General features: G+C 33.9%; 1 protein-coding gene across 1 annotated transcript; it reads left to right on the top strand.

Annotated features, from left to right (window-relative positions):
* Nucleotides 1–14,267: 14,267 nt before the first annotated feature.
* LOC107188194 (protein atonal-like) lies at nt 14,268–15,104 on the top strand. Its single transcript, XM_015576449.1, has one exon. The coding sequence runs from the start codon at nt 14,268–14,270 to the stop codon at nt 15,102–15,104; it is 837 nt and encodes a 278-aa protein (XP_015431935.1).
* The last annotated feature ends 4,274 nt before the right edge of the window (nt 15,105–19,378 follow it).

Consider the following 19,378-nt stretch of genomic DNA (forward strand, 5'->3'; position numbering starts at 1 on the left):
CTGTAAGCGTTCATTCGGTAAGTATATGTACTATTTTTCATTCTATGGTAAAATGGGATAAATGAGAAGAATATTCAGACATTTCTAAATGGCTAATTTGTATTGTTTATAATAAACACATGTAAAAATCTATTTAATTACAATCGGTTCCTACTTCCTGGACAAGCCTGTGGGTAAACAATGTCAAGTCGCTTACAGTTTGAATTTATGAAAAATATATTGCTATATTTACTCTCTAAAATTTTTGTTCGTGCATCTGAAAATACTTAATAGCAGACAATGTGAAAAGTGTTGAATAAAAAAACGGTTAACTTTTTAGTACTTTTCACTGCTTCAAACAGTATTGATATAACGTAAAACAGTGCAATTACATAAAAAAAATGAATCACGTTTCGAAAAGATTTTGCCAGACTTAAAAGTCATGGTCATTTTCACGCGATAGTACTTTTCCTTCCAATTTGGGTGCAATTTAAAAATTGATTGCTCTCATCCATTATCTTCTTGTTTCGGCACGGAATTGTGGTGGAACCAATAATTAGGGCTCCAAAAACCACGTTCGCCTGTGTCTATCCGTGCTCTATTCACCTACAGCATTGCCCCAGCCTTCTAGCTTTTGCTTTTCTTTTTCACTTAGTGTCGGTATACATATCAGTATCGAAGTCGAATGAAAGAAAGCATATTCGAACTAAATATTAAAATATGTTTATATGTGTAACACTATATTTACGTGTCCGAAAATAGAATGAATGGTACCTACCGGTGGAAAAAAAATAGAATTATGATAATGAAATCGCTAAATAATAATCATAAATCGCGAATTATGATCATTAATCACGTACAACGTAAGCAAACGCAACTTTGTTGACTAGTAACGAGAAAGAACGAAATCAGCAAAGAGGGACTAATTCTAAAAGAAACAGAGGAAAGAAATAACAAAGGATACGATGGGATATTCCTTGAGCCACGCTGGAACGAGCTGAGTTCGCTTGTTGGGATACGCCCTGGGCGTGAGTCGAGTAATTAAATACAAAGTGTACTCATTTGGGGAGCTCAGTGGCAAATAATATGTTTACCGGCAACTAGCGGTAATTTATGAGAGCACCGTATGACGCTATCTGCCTGACCCTCCACGAAGTCGATTTGTGAAGGTTAAAATATACATACATGTAGCTATTCGATGAACATGTATTTATGAATAGAGATGTAAACCCTTGCGGAAAAATCAAAGAAATGCATTTTAAATCGTGAAGTCAAATGCTTAGCATTCGTTTCACTCTGTCCGCCTTCTTACTCCTCCCACTGCCTTCTTCGTTTCTCCCGAACATTTCATCTCATTAGTAAGTCATGAGGCGTTGGATACCTTTGTTTCAATTCTACGTACCCAATTAATTAATTAATATCGATCGATACCCAAATTAGGAAGTGTAACTACTTTCTAAAAAGAAATGAAAGGCTAACTGTAACGCCGAGAATGAATTTACAATTATTTTAATATGTTAATCCTAAAATCATTTTAATTAACAGCGTTCACAGTTCATACCGAATTGTTTATATTATTATGTTCTCTAAATGTTACCGACACGATGCTGGGCTTGCTAATTATAATTTATTTCTGGAGGATTTCCATATACATATAGGCAGTGGTTATTTTGGCGCCAGGTTATTTTGCGCTCTTGGCCAAGCTAATTATCGCGCCCCCTATTTTACAAATTAGTTACGTTTTTTTAAAATTTAAATTATAAAAAAAGAAAATAATAATTTGAATCCACATATTTATTATCAATTACACAAAAAAAGTTACATATAGAACATAAAATAAAAATTTAATATTTCTTGCCTTTTTCCTTGCGAAATTTTCTACTAGTTCCTTCAAATCAAGCGTTGAAGCCTGGTGGTATGTATATGTTTATTTATTACGTTAAACAAAATGCTATTATTATTATATCTGCTTGCCCCATTCAATAAGACCGGCTGGATTTTTGCACCTTCTCATGGTTTACGCCCTAGGCGACTGCCTAGAACGCCTTAATGGTAGCACCGGCCTTGCATATTGGTTATGTATAGGTATTCAATACATACATATTTCTATACGAAATACATAATAACTAGACTGCGGATTTTTATGCAAAATGAAAGTTTCTAGAGTAATTTATAAAGACCGAAGTTAATTCAATTTTGAAGCTGCCTCATGATATTGACACTTCATTGATATTGTTTGATTACTTTTGTATTTATTCTTATATTGATGATCTAACTATAGGAAAAACTTACTCCATTCGAATTTTTCTAGTAATTGTAGAAATTTAGTTTTCCTCTTAAGCACCTCATTGGGTTCAGAATAAAATAGGAAAGTCGTTGGATCCGATGAAAGTTTTGTTTTTTATTCCCAGATAGTGCACGACGCCTTGAAGATGGCTTAAAGGCGCCTTAGACCTAAAATAGCCGTAAAATAGGCGTCTTTGAGGCGTCATGTGCTATCTGGGTTGTATTTCACACAGCCCTATAGGCAATAAATGCATAAAATCCGCAGTCTAATAATAACCAATCAGTCGAAGTACGTCAGCCGTAACTCTGACATCTGTGCTTTCGAAAAGGAATCACGTGTTATCACAGAAATACTGGCATGTTATATACGACAACGTGTCGACCGTCCGTCTATGTTCTTTGACTTGCCGTGTCTAGAGTTAAATTGGAGAGACTCGACGAAGCCTGTTAAGGGACTGCGTGCCGAACTGATTCTTAGAATGCAATTACCACATTATCTGGTTCCGCTTTCGAATTCCTCATTTTGTCCACTCGAGCTGCATCGATATTGTTCGAAATTAATACGTAGCTTCGAATAATATGCATGGACTTTCAAATCAAATTCATTTTGTAAGCATTTTGATAGCTGTAACAGCAATGACTCGGTCTCTCTTTTTTTTCCACACGCCTGTTTCCTCTATGAATACCGCAAAACTTCCCCGAAAAGCTTTCATAACAATTCGTTCCTCTGTCTTCCGATATTTTCCCTAGTAGCATGAATGGTTGACAAACGGTATTCAATAGTTGGGAGTTAGTTGGGATATAGTTAGTATCTTTGCCTACAAATTCCCAAAATAGGGCCTACGACGAAAAAGTTATGACAATTTTCCAAAGAATATCCAATGTTTGGCCTACAATTATTATAGTTGGTTAATTAACAAGAAATTTACAATGATAATACAACATTGGCCCACCCAAAGTTTGCCAACATTTAAATATAGTCTTGAAGACGTCAGAAACGTGGCTACAACCACAAACTTGTTATTATATTTCAAATTGATTTTTTTGTTTTCTTATTTATGAATATACTCGTAATTTGTTACTGTCGCGACCAGTTGACAAGTTGCAAAGAAGGGTGACAATTCTATTTGTTGGCCAACCAATACTGCATCAAGAGCCCATCAAAATTCCAACAACAATTGCTAGTAGGGTTGTTACTTCAATCGTTCTTTATCATTTGACCTTGTTTTAATAATCCGCTACTTTAGATTCAATAATAGATGGGAACATATTTTAAGTATTTTGACCAACAGTTGTGTCGTGGCACTATAATTTCAGTTGACAATCAAAACTTGCGGTCTATGAGAGAGGACTGAGTTTCGTAGAAGTCGTAAAATCAGTCATGGAGCATAGTTACACAGACTTTTGGTGATGAGGGCGGTACTCCGAAACCGAAGTGACTTCCGAACTAGCCTTTGTTTATGATTTCGTCCCTTCCTCTGAAGTCTGACGAATGATTAGCGATTACACCCTCGAAATGCTATATCGGAGTGTGCACAAATAACTAGGCGGCGCGCCAGTACGTTCAAACGCGTAAACAAGTAAGGTAAATATAGGCAGGATAAAAAATGAAGTTATTGTCGATAATCGTCGTCGCATCCGGAATATGACGGTAAATTCGTCGGTGATTAGTGCTCACTAGACTGCGGAAATTAATGTAAATTCCGAATTTCAGACAGTAATTTATAAAAATTACAATGAAGCAGAATTTTGAATTCTCTGCTAGAGGATTCTTACTACTGAAATAGTAAGACATATTAGTACTAAACTTTATTAAAACCTTTATTTTATTGCATTTACAAAGGTCAAAGATGCTATAAATGCATAAAATCCACAGTCTACTGATCACTATCCGATATATGTAGAAAGTTACTCTATGCAGTTCAAGTAACTAGAATTTTGTTTTTATTTCATTGTTGCAGGATGTATTGTAGTATTATATACGGCAAAATTTATGAAATTATATATTAATTCAGTTTAAATATTTAGAATTATATATTAAAAAATAAAACCAATACTTCGAAAGTTCAAATGTTATTCCATCATCTTGCAGTGTATAATATATTTAAATATTATTAAATGAATAATTGTTTTTAAGAGTGTTACAGCCAGTTCTGACGATACGGTTTTATGACCGTTTCGGGAAGTAGGGATTCTAAACCGGTTCACCGGTAAATCGCAAAAAATACCCTCAACTTTTTCCCGTTAATTTACCATCATTTTACCAGTAGTTCGATAAATTATCTATAGCAATATGGTGCGTACCTATGTGCATTGCCTTGTGCCACGCAAGTGATTCTAAGCCATTTTGATTCTGAAAATTCTGTAAGATTAATGTCAATAATTCTTTTGCCATTTACTACGTTATTAATGAAAGATAAACTTCAAGTCCTAATATGTAAAAACGAAAACAGACGTATCCCAGGAAGGACCAACTTTGATCCAAAAGAAAACTAAAAATCTGGATCAAGTCATCAAATAAGAATTGACGTTTCATCAAGAAGAAAACTAAGGAGAAAATATATATAAATAGCATATAATTTTCTAATTACTACTCAACGAACAAGTATAGAATCTGAGACAACTTTTTCTGCGGCTGGATTATTTTGTACAAAAATTAGATCACAATCAAGAGATCAAAGTTTAGACAAAATATGTTTTTCTGCGCGCCTATTTGTTAAAAAGGATTGATGATGGACCCTCATCCGTCCCTCATTTTCCCAACTTAATTTGTCCCTTGGTGTCAAATTTACCCAGTGGTAAAAATTAATATAATCAAGTGAGGAATATTTAATTTTTCAAATTCTTTAAAGTAAAAATCACGAAGCCTCAGCTAAATTGATCTACACATGACAGAACAACGTCATTTCTTAGGAGAAAAATGTGTCAGATTGACACAAAGGAGGGATGAGGGTTAAAAAATATTTAATTATGTACGTAAGTTAAGATTCTTTTCATTATTTTTGTGGTAAGAATCCATATGTAACAAGAATTGTTAATAGTTTACTAATATATGTATTTTATATTTTATGTTCAGAATAGTTTTATTTGCATGTATTTTTTATAATGCTCGATTCGATTTCAGTAACATGTTTTTTTATAATAATTACTCTAGTATTTTCAATACCCTAAAAAATACCAATGCATTCCCGGTAAAGTGATTTTGATGCCGAATTGCCAGTAATTGAAAAGTCGGTAAATTTACAATCTCATATCGGTAATTCTGGCTTTTCGGCTATTACTGAATCGGTCAAAAAAAACATCATCTAAACTGGCTGTTAGAAATATTTGAATAATTTACGCTGGAGTTATGAAATCTGGTTAAACGACTATTAATATTGAACGAGTTTTTATCAGCTCTCAAAAGACTGGGAGAAATTGTTATTGCATTAATAGAAACAAAACAAACATCGATCAGTTAAATTTAATTCTGAACGGTTCGTATCGTTACGGACATAATGCATACACATATACCTACATATATATTTTAATGTGGTAACGATCGCGTCGGGCCAACCCACAGGAAGGTAGTCTCGTAATTAACTTAAGCCTAATAGAGCATTTAGTAGAAGATACTTTGAGGTAGGTCCGTTGTATTAGCATAAATCACGGAGGAAAATCTCCCGACCGTGGATGAGGAGCAGTTTATCATAGTTCACAAATTAAAGGGTTACCATACAGTTATAAGTTGTCCGTAATTATAACAGCAGACGCTCCGAAGAATTTTCCGCCGTGAAAATCGGATGTGAACATGTTTAAATTTTTCGTGTCACGGTGGCTTACTGGAATAGACGTCTGTACAGAAAAATGTAACGTAGCTGCGTAGATCCACATCAAGGTACGAGAAGATAAAAATACTAATTGAATAACAAAGCAACAGAATTAATTAAATTGCATGTGTTTAAAATTGCTCTGAATTTTTCAAAAATCACAAGAAAAAAAATAGTAATTGCAATTCGAATCTAGTGTTTCAAGTATAATTCAATGCAGCGTTATGGATCTATTATTCTTAAGAAACGTATTTTCATGTTGGTGGATACCAGCTTTGATTTATTTACATCAGAATCATCTGTGTCCAAAGTAGATTTAAATAAGGGCTGGCGCACTTGCTGGTAATAAGATACGATGCTGCTTAATATTCGGTATAAAAATTGAATATAGCGTTACCGTTGATTGCCGCGGATTCTGTATGCAAAACTTAATGCGTACGGGCTACCTGTGTGGTCCTGAATATAAAAGCACTACTTTACAGTAGTTTTTAGAGGCTCGATTACGAATTCAGCATAGTACACTTTGTTCACCACTAAACTTCTTGATTACTTATATTTATAGAAGTTCTAAGTAAGAACTCCACGATAGTTGTAGTTAGGTTACATTAGGCTCGATTAAAGAGATTACAGAAAATGCATATACCAGCATAAAACAGTGCAAATACATGAGAATGATAAACAATTAAGTTAATTTTAAATATGTCCATTAATTATACACCGTGGGGCAACCATCTTGGCCACCTGTTCTAAATATCTCTGTTATGTTTAGACATATGAAAAAACTTTAACAATGCAGTAAAGGACGCTACCTCCCCAATTAAACATTTTACTACTTAAATTTAGCAAATTTAATTCATTTGCGAAGTGAAAGACTACGTTTTCCGTTTGAGTTTCTACTAAATATTTCATTTAATTTTATCATTAATAAATGAATTATTTATGTTACTAATAAATCTTTATTTATCCCTTTGTTTTTATAGAAATAAGGGACTTTCCCATTTTTCTAAGTACAACATTATTGTCTTACTATATATTCTATATTTTACTGGGTTTATTTTTGCAATATACTTAGAAAGATAAATCTATTTTTGGTCAACCGATTTGGTTTGTCTATATATTTTTGAGGCCGCCTTGCGTCGTAGATCTTATGCCCCAAGTTGAATATTTTCAGAATATTTCTGAAACTAAGTATTCTTGTACAAATAATATCTGATAATTAAAACCTACATACATATTTATTGATTATGTACATCATATATTACGTATATTGTATATAGTTTATACATATGTTTGTTCGTATGTTCCATATTAAATATTTATATAAATATATAAAGTATAAGATTGTATTTTATTTTCTCCCACGGTATAAACAACTTTTGTATTGGGTATCAAGGTTAGGAAAATATAATTCGATACTTTTGTTTCGATATCGAGTAAGTATCGATACCTTTCATACAATACTAATAGCGAATTCGAGAACCCGCACTGGTGCGCACTGAGTGCCAACTTTTTCGGTGCCGCACTTTCGGATGATGCTCTCTGCCCTGGTGCAGTGCAAAATTCACATTCGTCTGAACGAAATGAATTGAACAAGGGCGAGTTTTATTGCAATGATATTTTTGACAGTGCGGTTCGGTGACACTGGTGACACGAGATTTGACGCGAAATCGTGTGGTGTATAAGTACTGTAATTACATATACCTATAGAACTTAACGGCAATAGAAAACGCAATGGACCGGGAATTATTGCTCATGGAATTATTAAGCAGCAGTAGTAGTAATGACGAAATGGAAAATATTTTACTACACCACGAAAAGGAGGAAAGGATAAAAATGAATAATTATGTAGAAATTATAAGTCTACATATGGTACATATTCAAAGAGAGAAGTATGTAATTTTATTTGTCTATAAAGTAGAAATCTAAAAATAAAATAGGTATAAAATAAAATATGTATAATATGTATAAACTTTCTTTTTCCAGTTTACCTACATTAACTTTAATATTTTTTTTCTCTATTATTGTATACTGGGTACCTGTATATTTTAACCTCGTTGGTTTTAGCATTACACGCGTTGTGTGATTCAAATCAATTGCTCAATTTCAGTGCGGTTGACCCCTGTTGCGTCCCAGTGCTGCCCCATTTCAGTGCTGCACTGAGATAGCTCGCATGTTATCCGTGCTACCCGGACAAAATGCTGCACTAGCACCGTCTTAGGGCAGCACCAGCACAGAGCTGCACGGAGTCAGTGCGTGGTTCCCGAATTCGCTATAAGCAATGAGTAAATTGAACAACCCTACTTATACTATGCATCGTTGAAATGGTCTCAGCATCCGCTATTCTGCTGGGGATACAAAAATATAACCATGCCGTTTACAAAATGAAATATAATTTTATTGAATATAATTTTTGTAAATTGGTTCTTTCCATGTATATCTAAAAATGATGGAGATATTCCAGGTGGTTAACGTTATTGCTCCACCCTCTATACACATTATGTACACGATTTAATGTTTTTTATGAAAAACTTTAAGGTTAAGCGAAGCGTAACATAGATACTTTCACAGTTGTTCTCGGAATTGCACATACTGGAAAATACTATTACCAAACTACAATAAATTGCATCAAGTAGCTTGGAAGAGAAAGGAAATTCACATATGGAAATATATTTCTGTTTCACCGCCCCTTCGTCCGTTTCTGGCATTTCTTTCCTCCTTTTTAGTAGAAGGATTTCTAACCCTCAACTTAGGTAAGACACGAAGGGATCGATGTGTAGAACCTGTTAGATATAGTACCTACCGCCGCTTTATGTATCTACACTAGCTTCATCGGACCCCATAAAAATCCTCATTTTCAGATCGAAATCATTACATCGACCAACCTTCGTTTTCTAGCTTTGGGGAAATTTGAGGTAATTAAACTGAAACGCGGTCATGGTTCTACGGTTTAATGATTACAGAAGGGATTTAGAACTAGTAGAAAAATTACCATTATACTAGGCATACTTTGGTTTTAGTCTGAAATTTTCGAAGCTTTGTTAATCTATTGAAACTTGCAACAATAAATTACAATATATGTCTCTACGAAAATAGACTTGTCTGTGCATACACACAGGTGTGTACATTGTACAGGAGACATTCGTTTATTGCATCTTTCGGGGCTGTAGAGGGCAAATCTTCCCGTTGACCATTTGTTCACTTGTTTGACTTACAATTAGTTAAATATAAAGCTGTGTCTACACTATATAGCAAAACAGTGCGTTATCTAACAAATTGTTATATAAATTTGTTGTGTAACATGTTTTTATAACTTATTACAAAGGTACACCTTTGAACAAGTTTGTAACAAGTTTGTACAACATTTCGTATCTCATTATTAATAATGGCATCACACTTGATGGATAACATATACATATATAACACGTGTTATATAGCATTTCTTTCTATTTTTCTAACAAGTTTTATCACTTTGTTTTATAATATGTTATATTATATAGTGTAGACACAGCTTAAGGTGGGCTGGATATTCGTACTTTTTGATTACTTTTCTACCTTCGTTATTTTTAGAGATATAAAGGAGTTTATTCACAAAAGGTTCTGAGTATCGAAATATTTTATTAAAACAATATTATATGTACCGCATTTTCTGTGACGAAAAATAGTTGCGAATTAAACGCGACACCATATGTATCCGTTCCTTCCTTGCTGGGCGACAGAGTGGGGTGCGCGCACGTGTGTGAGAAGGACATGTGAGCGATAGGCGTTCCTAAGATGCAACAAACTGGACTACATTAACCGAATGTCTACTGTATGTGCGTGAATCAGCGACTGTACATACACTACCGGCCAAAAGTGTGAGACCAGTGTTCATGATTGATGGAACACTAACTCCATATTCTGTAAAGACGTGATCAAATTTACGGAATCTGTATATCTACAAATCATTTCTCACCAGTTTTAGCAGATTACTTTTATTAAATCTCTGTAGAATAATATTTTCCTTCTGCATTAATTAATTATTAGTCCTGGTACCATACTTTTGGCCGGTAGTGTATGTGTATACCAAGGATGTTCTCTACGCGTGACAAACGGAATTATACGGGTCTACACAAAAGATTTCTACCGCGACCGAAACCACTCTGATTAACATCAATGACGAGATAAATGGCTAAACGTTCTAACCTGTCCAACAGGCATTGTACAATAGTGGCCAGATACGAATGATTTTTAGCGCTTCGGTAAAACGACCGATACAATTCAACGCCATAGAAATGCTAACACGCCTTAGAATTATCAAAGAAGCCGCTCCTGCCAATGAATTACTGTGATGGTTGGAACAAACGATGGCGTAAAGCCTCGCGTGTCGGCCGTTTCATTCTTGTGACTCCCCAAAATATTACACACTATGTAGTGTATGCAACTTTTATATACATCCGTCACCAATTTGATTTCGCTTAGTCCTTCTAAATCTTTAAACAATGTTTACACCCACTGAAACTTTCTTATACATAACGCATCATACCTGGACCTAATTAACACTGGCAACAGCAATAGAAAAAAATACTGAAACGGTTATATAGTATATTATTCAGATATGAATTTAAGATGTATAACATCCCAAATAGCATAATAGTCCTAAGGACGTCCTGTGTCAACATTCTCAGAACATTTTTCGAATGAGTAAAAGTAACATTCTCTGTACTTTTTAGGAACGTTTACAGAGTTTTTAAAAACTCTATGGTAATGTCTTAAACGGCGTATAAGAAATGTTTCCAAAATGTTTAAAATTATGATTAGATTTCATTCTGTGCAAGATAGAGGTTAATTAGGTTAGTTTGGGTTTAATAAATCAAAGACTAACTTTCCCGCAAATTCTGCACTTAGTAAAAGCCTCAAATTCAATTTCGTCATTCATAACTTTCGTCTTAGTTTTACATGTAGAATCCACTGTGACAACGTCAACATTTTTATTCGCACCCTGTATACACAACCTGACATGCATGTATACCTACTAGAGTTGCTCTTATTTACTCTTGATGGACATTTTTTAAGGTTTTTTATACTGTAATGTGTATCCGTTACATTCGAAAGGATCCAACTATGCCGTGATTTAAATTATTTTATCGGATAAATTGAAAAAAGATCGTGTTTACGTACAATACCGCAGAAATGTTTTCGGACGAAAACCGTTTCCTGTATTATTTGAATCAAGGATACTACTGATGTTACATTACGTGTGGTTTATTTAAAATTTAAAAACAAAGTGCCTGTTGAAAAGCCCTTTATAATTCTTATTTTCTTAGGTCGACCACATTTGATATATTTTCTAAATGCCCTCCTCGATCAAATTGTTTATTTTGTTGAATATATCGTCTATTTGGGGGTGTCCACACATTGAGAAACTACGAATAATGGCGCTCCATTTGAGCCGTCAATGATATTTTGTTTGAAAATTTTTGGTGAATTTTTACGTCGTACCATCCAAGAGTGGGTGAAATAAATAATATAATATAATTTGTAGTTGCGAATGAAATGTCCGAATAATTTTGTTTAGCTAACTACAGATAAAAGTTATTTTATATTTTGTGATACGTCGGTAGCTGCGTGTGATTTTCATGAAAGCTTGTGTTAGTTCAAGAGTAAACACTCCGAAGGGCAGAACTTTCGTAACATCACCATAACTACAAGTACAACGAAAAATGACTTTGTTTGAATTCATTTGTCCGGTACTGTATCTACAGTTACTCGATTTAATATTCGACGACCTCTTTACTTACGTAATTATTGCTCTATGTACTTTCTTGAAATGTGGTTATCAAATTTTCTGGACCGTGATAAGGTAAAGCACACGTTTCAGTTTACAAATATATTCAAATTAATTATTTTATTTTATTCGCTTTAGAAAGTCAGTTCGTAGATTTCTTATGATTGTAAACATCAAGTGCGTGTAGCAGTTCGGTCAGTTTCATATATTCAGTGTAACGCACCCTAGTGAATAACTTTTTGTCAATAACTAGCTTTTTCTAATTATAAGTTACTTTTGTATATTCATGTCATGGTAAGCGTAAAATTATTCGAAAAGTGAAGATCAATCCAGGATTAAGTGCTCCCAATTTAATCGCAGAACTGTTTCAAGAATCTGGAAAAAAGGTACATCTGGATATAGTTCGCAATGATTTTAAAAAAGCTAGCTATAATGGTAGCGTGACTTATAAAAAGCCATACATCAACCAAATCAATCGAAAGAAACGTGTAACATTCGTTAAAGAATTTATTTGTAAAACACAGTCATGGCGTTCTCAATCTAACAGTCGAAAATTAATTGTGGCGTAAACTGAATGAGCAATTCCAAATATAATAGTATCAAACCAACGGTGAAATACGGTCGACGAGGCTTGATGGTATGGAGTTGTATTTAAGCTGCCGCAATAGGAAAATTAGTTTTTATTGATGGAATTCTAGATAAAAACAAATATTTACAAATATCAAAACAAAATTTAAAAAAAATGCAACGAATATGGATATACATAACAATTTCAAGTTCTACCAAGATAATGATTCGAAACATAAAGCACGAATAGTTCTGGAATATTTATTACATAATTGTTCGAAATTGCTTCATGCTCCGCCACAGTCACCGGATTTAAATCCAATAGAAAATTTCTGGGATTTATCAGATCGTAACATTCGGACGACACCCAGAACAACAAAAGATTTAAGAATACGACTAATAGAAGAGTGGAGACGTATTACCCAAACTTATGTATTTAAAATCATTTCATATATGCCGACACGTTTAGACCATGTTATTAGGCAACATGGACATCCAACAAAATATTAAAATTACCATAATTTTGTTCGTATCTGTATACACTCAAACCTGTTTTTGTGCGATCCTTTTCTATGCGATTTTTATTTATGCAGTATATAAAAAAAATGTCCATCAAAATGCATAATATGAATAAAAAGTAATAAAAAGTAAGAAATTAAAAGAATAAAATAATAAAAGTCAACTCTGAACGAGTGCGAGGTAGCTACTTCAAGTGACGAAAATGATTTTGAACCAGTTCATCGCAAGAAAATCCGAGTTCTTGACTGCCAAGAATAATTTTTATATGTACATTGTGAAAATTTTCGTATGTGTAATATATAATATATAAGTAAATAAAATGTTTAAAAATGTTCCCATGTGTAAACTAATTTTTTTATCTCGTTTGAAAAAGCTATTTCTAGTTACATCGTGAGGTTTTGAGTCATGTTCTATGTGAGACTCTTTTTAAAATGTGCTGCGAACAATATTTTTACAGCTACTTATGAAGTTTCGGAATATTTTTGTTTTTGCGTTCCTCTTTTATGCGATCTCTATCCCCCGCAGAAAAACAGGTTTGAGTGTATATAGAAAAACGTTATTTCATTTTACGTGTCCGAATATGTTTTCGACATCAATGTTGCGTCTAATTTGATTTATGATTTATTACACAGGAAACGATAAACCACGAAGTAATTTATCTAACATATTTGGAAATTAGAAGATTCGTTTCAACCAATTACTGATCAAAAAATTCGATAACCTTATTTTAGGTAAGTATATAAGCAATAATCACGCAAGTACTATGGTGTCCGAATATTAAATCGAGTAACTGTATGTTTATAGAATATGTATATACGTTTACGTGATACTTAAGAATCATCGTATGTACACGTTAATGTACATATGTAAATATGTATATAGGTATAGGTAGGCTCGTGCATACATCTGTCAAGGAGCCAGGTAATGACTGCACGGTTCTGTAGACACGATCGTGTAGATTGGAGGCGCCGGGCCACCTGTTGCACTACCTAAACGCTTACTCGGGCTTGGTTGGCCCTACTACACCCTACACCCCGTGGTGGGGCATTCTGCCAAGTTCTGATTGGTTAGACGGCACGTGCTGCACGAGGGTGCCTCGCACCGAAAACGTATAAATCCCCTGACGTTGTACCAATCTACTTCAGAATAACCCTGACAGCCGGTCTGGCGTGCGTGTACGTTTCGTTTCGTGTCGTTTCGTTTCATTCCGTTTCAGTTCGTTTCTTTCTCGTGAATTGGTGCCAATACAGTGGAAAATTAGTGGAGATATCAACGTCTCATAATTCTATTAAGGACATTCAGTTCCGTACCTGCTACGATCTGGAAATTATTCGTAAACTAGTATGGAACTCCAAGAAATGTTTCGTTACGGATACATGTTTCCGTCCAAAGAAAAAGAATTAGTATCCTACACGTACGTGGATTCGCCGAATTACCCCTACTCGAAGAACAAAACTGATCTGCCTCCAGTAAGCACTATTACGATACCTCGGTGCATTGTCTATGATAGCAACTGCAGTGACGGTTGGCACACGCCAAGTCCGACTGCGAGCCTGAGATCGGTTAGTCCTGCTACAACTTTATCTATATCATCCGAGCCTGATACAATAGGTACTCCTGTGACTTACCGGCTATTAGGTTCGGTGGAAGAATTGAGCAAAAGGTGTGGTACGAACCGAAATTTATCGAAGATGGGATCACAAATAGCACAACATAGTATGAACACGATAGACCTAACGGAGGAAGTAAACAGCATGGACGCAGATACTGATGGAACTTTTGATGCTGAAGGCGAAGCTGACGAAGAAAAGGCGCAGTCCCGTCGAGATAGTGTCATTAGCAATTCTAGCAATTTTTCAGACCGAATTGTAGACGGGGACAGCGAAGAAGATCTTGAGATGAGCGACAGTCCAGATCACACTCGATCCGAAACTGGTGGCATCCAATGTAACCGGGACTTCGTCAGAAGAAGAGGGAAATACGTCAGTTCGACGGTTGTTAGAAAACGCAGGTTAGCGGCGAATGCAAGGGAACGAAGAAGAATGCAGAATCTAAACAAAGCATTTGATAGATTGAGAACTTATCTACCGTCTTTGGGTAACGATAGGCAATTATCGAAATACGAGACACTACAAATGGCACAATCTTATATTACAGCTCTGTACGATTTGCTACAGTGAAAACTGTGGAATATTTTCCGTAGATAATTTGAGCAAATGTATACTTTCCAATATTGTATGAATAGGAAATTTATAAATGGCAGAAGATTTTTAAAACGTCTTGATTACAGGTTCATGCGCGTAGAACATGAAATATAGTAAGTTTCCGTTAAATGAACTTAGATAAATGTGACCTCTGTTCTAGAATTCTTTCATTCGATTATGTGAATCGTATTGGTCATGGACATGCAATCCCATTTGACTTTCTTGTCTGTAAATATTACTTGGAAGTGTATTCGTAAAAGTTTCTTCATTTTAGTTCTTTTTCTTCGTAGGAGGCTACATGAAATATTTATACGTTCTAATAGCATTAATTGTACTAATATAATTTTAATCGCGCGAGATGCGATGCAAGAGCATGTAAAATGTGTCTATTTATAAAAATTGTAAATAAGAAAACAATTGTACATTTTGTAATATAGCAACAGCGTGATAAATAAGTTTTTAATATAAGATTGTAATATAAATCGAACCAAGTCATGTACCTTATAATTTATTAATATGCTCATACTCGAGACTGAAACGCAATGTGTTAAATAATAAACGAAAGTTTTATACCATCTTGAAATTATATTGTTTACGTATGTCTCCATCGAGCGTTGCAACATTAAATGTCCTCAACAGGATTCAACCCCATCAATAATACGACGGACCCGTTACGCAGACTTTCATACATGTTTCTTCTTTGAATGATTGTACCTTAATGGTTTTAACTATTCATAACAAAACGAATTTGATTTACGATTGCTAATGTTGAATTTGTAATCAGGAACACAGTATAATTTGGGGCGAAGGAAAAACAGCATCGTCATCGGTGGTCTGGTTGTCATATGAAACCCATGCGATGCGTCGGTGCCCGGTTTCAATGCAATTTGAGAACCTGCAGTGTCCTTTATTCGACGATGACTCTTCTCTTGTATTCTTTCTCATTATCCTTTTCATCTTTACCTTCGGTATTGACATTGCATCGTGCTTTTCTTACTTACAATTTCATATTTGAAGAATCTAAGTAACCCTTTCGTTCCTGTTTAACCGTATGGCTACGTGATAATAAAATATGATATAAAACATTAGTATCATGTATATGTTTATATTTGTGAGTAGATATATAATGTTTCCTTCAAGTCTTTTATAGATGACGAATTTTACCATGCATTTGAAAATTTATCGGTAAAATAAGACATTATGTTTTTTAACGTACACACAGTTATTACTAGACTGCGGATTTTTATGCAAAATAACATTTTATAAAGTGATTCATTAAGATAAAGAGCAAAAGTAGGAGTTTCTTTCTTCTCTTAACTATCTTATTGCATTAAGAATAAAATAGAAACCACGTAGCATCTGATGATACTATTTTCCTTTATTGTTCCTTATTGTTTCCTATTTCACAAAGCCCCGTAGACTATAAATGCATAAATCCGCAGTCTAGTTATTACACTTATATAGACATAGTTTCTTTCATTTAGTGGAGTTAAAGTGTTGACCATTGTTGGCAATACAATAAAAACTTGAGATCTCATATTGTTTCAAGTATTTCAATGGGGTTTATTGACCAAAGGTAAGAAAATAAAGTAAAATATACATATAATAGCTTTATAATATAAATTATTATACATAACTGTGATAAATGTAGAAAATTTGCCAAATGGCAACAAATGAGAAATGTCATTAAACGCTTTAAAAATGACAAAACGTTCTTGTGGATCATTTATGTGTTATGTAATGCACACAAAAATACAAAAAAAAATAATTCTTTTGTAATTTGGGAATGAAATGTGCAAGGTGCGAAATGTTCTAAAACAAGAAAATAACACAGTACAACAAGTTTTAATTTCTTTTCGATTTTGTAACCTTCAGTGGGCGTTCCTAATAGATCTATATGAGCTGAATACGAATCTGTAAACCGTTTTTCCACAGACTGTACAGTTTTTGAAAGAATCAATTTTTAAAGAAATTGCAAATTTTCAACTTTAAAGGTATCTGGAGCTTTTACAGTAATAATTATTCACCCTGATAAGCAATTGTGTACAAGTTTAGAGAAAATTGTTAGCAATAAATGAAAAAGGTGTCTAAAAAACCATAGTCATCTGTTACCGCATTTGTCTTGGTTTTTGTAAGCAACGTCAGATGACAAAATGGTCCAACAAACTGGCAGAAAGTCTTGCAATATGACCTTTGTCAAATTGAGGGAAAACCGGAACAAAATTTGCGCAAGCCAATTTGCTACCTATGTTGCTGCCAATGTGCGCACAAGGTGTTTATAGCAAATCTTACATAAAACTTGTAGCCACAACTTTATAACAGGCATTGGACAAAATTTAGCTTGCAAGTTTGGCTGACTCTACAGTTGCTTTTACACGAAATAATTCCCTTGACTTTCCAAAATAAAATAATGTTAATTGTTCTTACATTATAGATATCTAAATATGTTTAAATAAAGATCAAAGTGAAAAGGACACCGAAACAGTAATGGGCAGAAAGCATTTCAAAAAGTATTCGAATGACGAATACCTCACCAATTTGTGCTGAAGTGCCAGATATTAGTATGTATACTGCATTTGATAGTTGTGTAATTACTAGAGATGGTGTGCAAAATCACTAATAATGATTTATCAAAGTGATCGCAGAATCACGATCATGGTCGTGATTTAACTTCATTTATGTCCGTGATCGTGATTTTTTTATCTTCAGTGAAATTTCTCACTGTCATCTTAATTCTTGATCTTTAAAGAAACACATATTCAATATAATTTTAAAATGAATTACATTAATATTTGCATTTTGAAAAATCAGTAGAAAAAATTAAATTATAAAAGAATGATTTCCTATAATTATAGGAATAATATATCCTAATAATTAAAGGAACAATATATCCTAAACATATATTGTTGATTAGAATGTATAATCATTAATTTATTCATTATTCTTCATTGTTTCTTATTATTTCTTTAATTTATACGATGTAACTAGCATTTTTGTTTTTATGTAATTAATATAAAATGCACAAGTTATGTGACGCGTGCAAAGAACTGTTGTTATATTCTCCACCAATCAAAGACGATCATTGACAATCACGAATCACTGTGAAAAATCACCGCGATTGGGAACGAATGTGATCGAATCACTCGTGATTCACAAGTAGCAGTTTACGCCATCTCTAGCTAATTACAGAATACTTTTATTCAGTTTCATCACGAATAAAGAGTACACATGTATTTCGTTATCATTTCATCAATAGGTAGTCTCAACTTTGACGTTTATTTCAACAATATGCCAAACGGTTAAACAAATATAAAAGTAGGCCCCTTGCTGCAGTTCGTCTTCTGCAAAATACACATTATGTAAAATACACACTAATACATATTACACCATTCCAACTTTGTCGTGGTTTTTATCACTTTTCCCACTACGATACCGGCAAAATAAAATTAGCTCCTAATTTCTTGAACCTTCCTCTATAAACTTTTAGATTTTAATTCCGAAGTAAAAAGTATCTATAGAAAATTGGAGTAAATTGAAAGATAAGTATAGTACAAGAATATTACAAACGTAATACCTCGAAGTAATGTCTTCATGAAAATAAAAGTATCGAAAATTCAGTTTAATTTTGTAACATTAAATAAAATATGATTTGGCATGATCTACGAAAGACAAACAGAAGAGAAAACAGTTTCACCCTTACTGACCATCGTTATAATAGCTAAAATAAACTTTACACTCGCAACCGTGTGGGGGAGTCACAGTTGCACAGAAACAGCAGTATTTCTCAGTGACAATAGAGAGGACGATTCGACTCGACTATACAACAGGCAATAGAAAGGTACACAAAACACGGTTTGTGTTCATAGAAATTACGAGGAACCTCTTTCCAGTAATTTTCCGACCATCTTGCTTCTCCACCACCAGAAAAAGCTCAATGAAAAAATACGTACCTGCGTTTTTGCTGCTCACAACTCAATGTATTCTGAGTACTTATGTACGTAAAAATAATACAGGTCTTTTCCACAGGGACTTTGTTTTTAAATTTTAATTAAAGCACATTTTGGATGAAAGTTCTGTATTTCTTTATTGATATATAATGTAGAAAGTTTACAATTTATGAATCAAAAAGAATATCGGACAAATGACCACCACGACCACGTTTACAGACGTCGATACTTTTGTCAAAAATTTCGATTACATTTTTGCATAATTGCAGCTCTATCTCACCAATTACGCGTCGGATGTTGATT

Source organism: Dufourea novaeangliae, unplaced genomic scaffold (assembly GCF_001272555.1).
Source record: "Dufourea novaeangliae isolate 0120121106 unplaced genomic scaffold, ASM127255v1 scaffold130, whole genome shotgun sequence".
NCBI lineage: Eukaryota > Metazoa > Arthropoda > Insecta > Hymenoptera > Halictidae > Dufourea > Dufourea novaeangliae.